The 8,785-nt window shown below is 39.7% G+C and overlaps 1 protein-coding gene across 4 annotated transcripts in view; it reads right to left on the reverse strand.

Moving 5' to 3' along the window:
* CABCOCO1 (ciliary associated calcium binding coiled-coil 1) overlaps nucleotides 1-6,993 on the reverse strand; it is a 133,407-nt gene extending 126,414 nt beyond the window's left edge. For 3 of the 4 annotated variants that reach the window (XM_054207044.1, XM_054207039.1, XM_054207041.1), the window contains exon 1: nucleotides 6,743-6,993. In XM_054207044.1, the coding sequence (XP_054063019.1) occupies nucleotides 6,743-6,781 (39 nt within the window). In that variant the 5' untranslated portion in view covers nucleotides 6,782-6,993. The remainder of the gene's footprint in view (nucleotides 1-6,742) is intronic. The other variant, XM_054207042.1, reaches the window with a different exon arrangement.
* Nucleotides 6,994-8,785: the final 1,792 nt, after the last annotated feature.

Consider the following 8,785-nt stretch of genomic DNA (forward strand, 5'->3'; position numbering starts at 1 on the left):
CTTTGCACGAGGCAAGTGGCAGAATACATTTTCTTGAGAATCTGCCAGCATCTGTGGCGTATCTAAAGAACAACTGATGTCATGCTTGGTATTCAGGAAAAGCTGCAATAAACTTTCAGACAGGGAAAATTCAAGCCTTCAAAATGGAAGGATTTCAGAGCATTTATCTTCTCTGGTTTTTTACTCTAGTCAGGAGAATTACATTACTAAATCTCCTCTGCAAATAGATATCTAGCCATTTACCATTATTTATTCTGGTTTTTCCTGCCTTGTACTTTTAGATTATTCTATATTAAACCTCACTAAAATGTTTTACCACTTGTTTTTTTCCTGAGCTAAAATGTATTCTTCCTTTCCTTTGGACATTGGCTGAAATCATAGCCCTAAGCCTGAAAAAAAAAACCAACAACAAACCAACAACCATGATTTTATTGCGTTTCTGTTGGTATTTGTACTGTACTATGTTCTCTGGGACCATGTGGAAATGGAAGAAAATGTGCAATTACTTTTAAAAAATTCCAACTGTATTTTGCAAATAAAAGGCATTTACCTCAGGCATAGCTGCCAATTTATTATGTGAGAGCTGACTGTTATATGTTCCCATTAATTACATCTTCCATATGCTGCTTTTCCTTTCCATCCTTCATAACTTAATTACTTAGGCCAGATTCTGACTGCAGCCATTGCTTTGAAAACCCAGAACAAATGCAGTAAATTCCATTTTATTCTGGATAGGCTCTTCTTTATTCAGAACCGTCACCTCCAAATATGCAAGTCACAGCATAATCCCAGAGAGGATGGGTTTAATATCTGCACTCAGGACACATTTTACAGATGCACGCGAATACGTATATGTGTTTAGATACCCATACACACCTGGCAATGCCTAATGCATTCAGCTTTTATTTCTGTGTGCAAGATTGCTGATGAAAACACTCTGCAGGTGTCTGTAAAACACTTACAGAAATACCTGAACATTGCAAATATCTTAAAGCTTGGGGCTCTAAATACTAAGCATGTGATACTCTCTCAACAATATACTGATAAAAAAAAATATTTTGTAAATTCCCTGGAATTTATTCTTTCCATGCAGACTTACTCAGTTGAATGGAACCTACCCAAACGCTATTTCCCCCTCAAAGATAAAGTTTTTGGAAAGAGCATTAGAACAGAACAAGAGCATCTAAAACTGCCCAAGGCTGATTCACTGGTTCTGTGTCAATAGAAAATAGGCAAGCCTTGAAATCACAAGACTGAAGAATCCTTGGCCCTCTAGTCTTTGGGTTCCATTCTCCATTTTTTGCCACGCTGTTGTATAAGCAAGGAAGCCTTTCCTTCCATGGGAGAGGAAGGAAAACAGATTATTCCTAATCTGTAATGGTGAGGCAATAGAAAGGAGTCATGATGGCAGAAGTGACAGAGATATTTGCCCAAGACTGGTCTTTGCACCAGCAGGGAAATACAGTGACACAGACCCCTAATGTAATAGGTACTAATGACTGAGAAAACCACACAAGATGTGTTCTGAAAACCCACCCTGGCCCATCAAAAGCCAGCAAGGGAAGAGTTCTCGTCAGCCAGCTCCACTTCAATAATCTTCAGCAAGCTGCTAATACAGGAGTTCCAGTGGTCCGGAGACTGTCTTGCAGGTGACCCTAAAAAGCTCAATGCAAACTTTTCCTAATTTGGGCTCATTTGTGTCCTGTCTTTTCCCTTTATATTGGATTAAAGGATTGGGAGGGAAAGTGATGTATCCACTTAAACTCTTACCTCATCCTCTACATAATGCTGTTCTTTCCCTGTCTACATTTCCAGCTGCTTTCTGGGCCCACCAACCAGATCTCAGTACGCAGACAAAAGACACTGAACTAGCCACTGCTGCCTGTGAAAGTCTTCACAAAAGCACACAAGAACTCATGACAATCAAAGATTAAAAGCCAAGCCTATTTTTTCCTGTTAAAGATGGAAGGTATCTACAGCTGCCAAAGAGCTTCCTCCATTTGTTTGTAGCCTACTACAGAGAAAAGAATGTTTTCCTGAGCGACCTTTCTGTGAAGGACTAGCTTATTGAAACAGCAGCATCATTTCCTGTAGCCCTATGGATTAATATCACCTTCAAACAATCTTAAGGTCATACAAAGTTTGACATGAGGCTGTCAGACTGTAGGTGAAAACAAGGGAGCTGAAGGGTGGTACACTGTAAAAGTGATGCCCTAACCCAGCGTTTTAATGGGAAAGGCCTCCAAGACAAGTAAAGAAGGCCTGCAAGGGTATCATCTATAATAGCAGCTTGGAAGATCTGAATTGAAAATTGCTCTGAAATCTTCAGTCTCCTAATATACGTGAGCTAATAGCATCCCGGAATAATCATACAAAACAGATATAATCATAGCTAACACCTAGGCTTCACAGAAGACTCCAGAATAGCTTTAGAATAGATTTACAGTGTAAAAACTGGTTGAGTGTTGCTGTTCTTTCATTTTATATTATTCCGAATAAACTGATGTTTCACATTTGAGGAATGTGTTGAGCTTAATTTTATCCGTCATTCTGTTTAAGTGCTTCACAATTTCAGCCCCTCGATAGAATTCCCAAAAAGCTTGTCTTTCACAACAAACTTGGCAGAAGCCTTGTTGGAGCATCTCTCAGGATTGCGAGAGACAATAGTATGTTCGGCAACCACAGCACATGAACCAAGACAGCTGTCAGACACTATAACTCACTGTAGGCCTAATCCTGCTTTCAGTAAGCATTCACAATGCCGCTGCTGAAGATCATTACTATGTCCATAGTATTACTAGAGGAACATAAAAACAGGACTCATTTTCTCATGCAACCAATTCTACTGTTTTAAGAAGCACCTTCCAAAGAGAATTATCTCAATTGCCAAACTAGAATATTCTCCTTTACACATTAGAGGTCAAATCTGTGAAGTAGTTAGCCTTCTCCATAAATGACGGAAAAGGGGAGAACTCTTTGTTCTTTCCTTCTCCTTTCTCATTTCATGTTGAGGTGAAATCTAGTTGTCCTGATCCAATAACAAACCAATATGAGTTAATATTCTGCCTTGTGAGCTGAATATCAAGTTTAACTTTAAATTTAAACTCCATTGTGGCAAAAAAGAAAGGACTATTTTGTGGTCTAATCCAAGGAATACTAATTCATAAAAAAAACCCTCTTATATGCAGAAAAAGGAGAGAATGCATAAGTAAGAGTTGCCACAGGGGTGGCCTGAAGCCATATGCCAGCAAGTTACTCTGCTTGTATATTATGAGAATTTTTATCCATCTAATCAATAAGAAATGAGTAGTTACTATGGCAATTTCTACACTACAAGGTACTTGTGCTGCAGCAGAGTATGTTCTAGAAGGACAAATACCCATACCACTCTGTTATGTAAATTTTTGCACCTTTTACAGTGTTGCAATGCAGTGCTTAGGCTTGAGAAAAGTGAGAAGAATAAACCGAGTGAAAAGATAGTGGTCGTTATAAAGGACTACTTAAATGACTAATAGATGCCAGGTCACAGCAATCCACAAACGTTCAAACAAATCAAGGAGTGCTTTTGCAGATCTTTAGTTTGAAATCAGATATAATGAAACTAAGATTTCGCTACTGTATTTCCCTTTGATTATCTTCCTCAAAGTTTAAACTGATGGGGCTAGAGTCTAGTCTCTCTTATACCACAATCAATTCATACTAATATTGATTTCAAATAATAGCAATACACTCTGCAGTAACCAGGGCTGATTACAGTGGATGTATTCCCTTACAGCACAACACTCCAAAACCCTGTAGGGATTGCTGACACCTACACATATAGAGAAAAAGGATAAAACTTCACTCTGAAGACACAGAACACTACGATAAAAATGCAAGGTTCTTTTAAAGGTTTGAAAATAATTGATCATAATCATCTTTATGAAATACACAGAGAAAGTACATACGCCTCCTACAAAATCTTTATCCTAATTCCATCACATTGTATTTTGCAGTATTATTCTTTTCCCTACATCTCTTTTCAAAATATTATCATTTTTCAGGTATTAGAACAAGCAGGAAGGGACAAACGCTGAGGAGAAACCTACAGACTAGAGAGGCAGGCAGTTCCCTTAGAGATGTCTGACAAGGCAGAGATATCTGACAAGGCAGAGATATCATGGCTGCATACAGAGACAAATTAAGACTCACCAGAACTGCTGAAGATGGACCAATCATTGTAGCACAAACCTGCCAAAGAGATGGTCAGGAGAGAAGCCTAGCTAAATTAGCAATTGGGCAACACACATGCAGCGGCGTGAGGACACTTGAAAACCTCCATTAACATCTCCTAGAATCCGTATACAATAACAACAACAACAACAACAAGTGTCAAAGCTATAAGTGCATCCACTTCTGACAAATATATGCACCTAACTGAGGTTCAGATTTCGATGCCTTTATTCAAATGATCAGTACTGAGAACTGAAAGCTAATATGACTAAAAGGTACTGGGTTCTTTTCCATAGAATTCAGATAAATTTGTATTTTTACTCATAAAATACTGACTCTAAAGTTACAATATAAAGAAATGCTAATTCCTACATAGGGAGGCTCTAGACCCCACTGTAGTAGCGAAGATATGGCCCCAAAAACGTCACAGGTAGAAAACAATTAAAAGAAGCAATAAATATAACCCACAATAAGTAAGCATGTTCAAAAGAGATCTTTGAAGTTGGACAATCCCTTTGAAATTTCAGAAGAATGAAAGAAAGAGAGACCTTAGATCAAAAGATGATACACTTAGGCAAATCTTTTGAAGGCTGGAAAATTAAGCGGTAGTTGTATATCACAGTCCAAGCAAAGGCTGAGGTAATGTGTAAACACGCAAACAGAAATTCAAAGCTCTAACGTTGCAAAAAGGAAAAAGTCTTAAAATCGACAGGCTGTATAGCAAGCTATATAAATACATATACACACTGTTATGAAAGAGCAGACACAGAGGCTGGGCTGCTCCTGGAGAAGACACTCAACCTTCACACTCTGCCTGCAGCCTATGTACCGCATCAGCCAACCTTTAGCCACTTGAAGTTAAGACTGAGTCTGTCCGGATACAATTTTCAAGGATTTTCGACAGGACTCACGATTGGACAAGAAAGGATTTTAAACTGGCTCTTTATTTTTTCCCCAAGTGTGTTATCTCAACAGTGCTCCCATCAGATGATTTCAAGTCCATTTCCTTATTAAAAAAAGGCCAGTACATCAGTTTTTCCACTGCAGAAAGAAGGAATGAAACAAGAAGTAGACTGGCCCACAGAAAGTCAACATCATAAAGCTAGACTTGGAAAAGGCTTTATTCTCACCTTGTGGAGGTTAACTGGGGCCCTTAATGCCACAGAGCAATACCTCAGAAAATACCGTTACCAGTAACACAGTTCAGAAGTCACAATCTTTGCCTTCACTTCATCAGCTGGGTATAAGAAATAATATCCTTTTAAAATGAACAAGAGCAGAGAAGGGAAGATTTTTACAGCATTGTTTCCTTAACAGAACTGTTTCTTCCAGAAAAGCTTAAGGCAGTACACTTGTGCTTTAAAGGTCTATTTCTGTAGATGGGATAGCTTACATCAAGCCTCTTGGATTGAATCAAGTGAGCTGAGCAAGCCTGATACCTCCTTTAGGAAATCTTCAGCTGATCACATCTTAGTTTGCACTGAATGTTTTTGTGTCTACATCCATACAACTCACCCTGGACATGACTTTCTTATAGCAAGTTGTCCTTTTAGCTAGCTCTGCAGCCAAGTTTCTCTTTAAAGGACTGAAAATTGAAGAAAACATGGCCTGTAAGGAAACATGTCAGGAACAGACTATGCACCTAGCTAGTTCTCAAAGTAGCTTTTCTATGGAAGTGTTTCCAATTATGAACTTCAGCAAACTTCCATTTTGCAATTTAAAGAGCCTGTCACTGTGGTCTCAGCAGACATGCAACAGCACCAACTATTCACATGACATGAAAACCAAACCTTTTCTGAAGAACAATATACTTTATTGTGCTGCACCGAGAGAACAGGTGCCTACTAGGAAATAGAAGTTACCCTGGAATTAGAAAAAACACCATTTGTCCCACAGAATAGTTAGGTGTTAAAAGAAAAGGTCTGAAGCACGTCAGCCACTCTTCTATCTCCAAGACAGCATATCCAGGACAGAGCATAAAACATGGCCTCTGAGTTAAAAAACACCGTGAGCTTCCCACTTTCAGTATTTTATACTCCCTAGCCTCCCATTATCTAATTTCTATTGTGTAATGTCCTAATTATAGACTTCAGGCTCTTTGCTGGTTATTTTATTGTCATCAGTAAAAGTTGTTTGTTATTTGCACTACTTCCTTACCTCAGATTTATACTGCCCTCGCACTCTCAAGAAAAAAAAATTTAAAAAACACAAAAAAAACCCAAAACAACACACAAAAAAAAGCAAAACTGCCCAACCCCACAGCATGTAGCCCACACTGTCACAGTGTGGTGGAAGATTTAGCAAAACAGCTATTATAAGCACCTTACAAGATCATAGGTCTAAGCAGCAGCAAAGACAGTATTAAACATTATACTCAAATTAGAGCATGAAAGGATTTATTCTAGAATGAGTCATTGCTAAACAGTTTAATGGGAAGTAGGATCTTACCCTCGACAAGTGTTTAAAAGTGAAAAAAGAAGAGAAAGAGAAGAAAATAAAAAGAAAGAAAGAAAGAAAAAAAGTCCTTTACCAAGTCATAACGGCAGCAAGGGAAGTTAATCCTCTTCATTCTACCCTACTCCTATGTCCTGAGAGCTCCTACAGAGCCTTGTTCCAAGGAGCCTCATGGACAAGGATCTCTTGTTACTTACAGCCATTTCTGAAAGATGGTCCTCAAGGTATGCAAAAACTGAAAATAAAAGCACACAGAGTCCAAGCATCACTGCCTTCCCACTACATCTCACAGCAGTTGTGAACTCTGGTTAAGGAGAACAACTGAAAATGCTGTACAGGCACCCTTTTGGTGGAAGCCAGTGCTACTGTGAACAGAGATACTGCTTTGTTAGGAGAAGCGAATAGTCACATGGGGTGTGGGAGAAGGGACAACAGCACAGGGAGGCTTGACTCAGCTACGTACAAGAACATACAGCCAAGCTCTCTATCTGCACATTTCAAGGACAAAGTGAGGGACCATGTCTTCTTCAAATGCTTCATAACATTTCAGGTGGTACTAGATGTCATTTAGAAGCACTTTGCTTATACACACACACACAAGGCTATGGGCATTGGGAGGAAAGCAGGGAGAAAAGTAGTTAGACAGTTAGAAACAGAGCATGCATTTGCACCTCGCCCTGGGCAGGCAGAAGGCTTAGTTAACCTTGAGGTTACCATAATTGAATACTTTCTGTAATGACTTCAGCACAGTTTTGTCCAAGCTTGGGGTAACACACACTTCTTCACACCACACACCTTCAACGTTGTAAAAGACAGGTAGGATTCGCCAGCTCTACTTATATTGCATACCTTCGCTTTCAATTGTCCTGTAAATGGGAAGTCTGCAGACAGACTCAAGCAGGACAAAGTCCCATTAGAAGGGGTTACCTTCCTCTCCACTGCATTCAAGACATGAACAAACCCTCCTGAAGCAGCCAACTTAGCAGATGGTGAACTACTTCTTTGTCTTCCCTCTCTCCTCATTATGGGACTACACATGTTATGATTAACATCTCCATCCCTTCTGTTTCTGCATCTGCCCTGACCAGACATAGGAAAACTTTACAAAATAACCAGCTTCTGAATTCACAACTTCATTATCAACGCAGAAGAACAGAAAATGTTCTTACCACATAAGAGCAGTCCATTTCCCATCCAAAATCTCAGAGACCAAGAACACAAACACATAAGCATTCAAACTAATCTAATTCCCCGCTTACAACAGAAAAAATTTTCACCCTCCCAACTGCTTATTCGCTATGCCCCTCCCTTCTCTTCTTGCTGCTCCTGGGGCTCACCTGATTGCAGTTAGCAGCTCTTTGATTCAATTTACTAATTCAGCAGAAAACCAGGAAGCAGAAGTAGGGGAAAGAGGCACAGAGTGTTGTTGCATTAACTCAGCTGTGTTGCCTAACTGCCTGATGAATGACAAGTCACATAACCTAATTGGAAAGAGCCAGATCAGGAAACTGTTTCTATACTTAACTGTTGAACAATTAGGCTCACATTTAGCGGATCATTACTGACTTGAAGCTCTCTTTTCTCTATTGCTGACTCCCACAATATGGCAGGAGGATTATCCAAGGGTATCTCCGTCTAGTGCACAACATCGAACAAAACAGCACAAAGCGCTTCAAATTTGTCTGCACTTGGAAAATTTCCCAGGAAGGACAAACTGCAGCAGCAGAATTCCTTTATGTTTCAAGTGGAATAAGTCTATCCAAAATAGCTGCTTGCAACTGGAACAAGAGACTACGAGACAGTGATGAGAAACTGGAGTGGAGGACTGACCAAAGGGAAAACCCCAAACAGAACACAGAGGAGGGCAGCTCTGCCAGTTTTCCACTGTTTTCCCCACTCCTCTGTATTCCCTCAATAACAAAGAGGATTGGGATCCCAGATGGTAATGACAGTCCGGACCTCTTTGGCCACATCCACTTTGGGCTCTGACTGCATTCAAATATAGCCAGAAAATGGATGATTAACTAGCACTGTCGGGTTGGCTTCTGGGAAGAAGAAGAAAAAAATCTCATTAAATCACTGTTTTAGGGGCAGGTCTGAGACTTGGGGGAATTTTTTT

The sequence above is a fragment of the Rissa tridactyla genome, chromosome 6, assembly GCF_028500815.1.
Source record: "Rissa tridactyla isolate bRisTri1 chromosome 6, bRisTri1.patW.cur.20221130, whole genome shotgun sequence".
Taxonomy (NCBI): domain Eukaryota; kingdom Metazoa; phylum Chordata; class Aves; order Charadriiformes; family Laridae; genus Rissa; species Rissa tridactyla.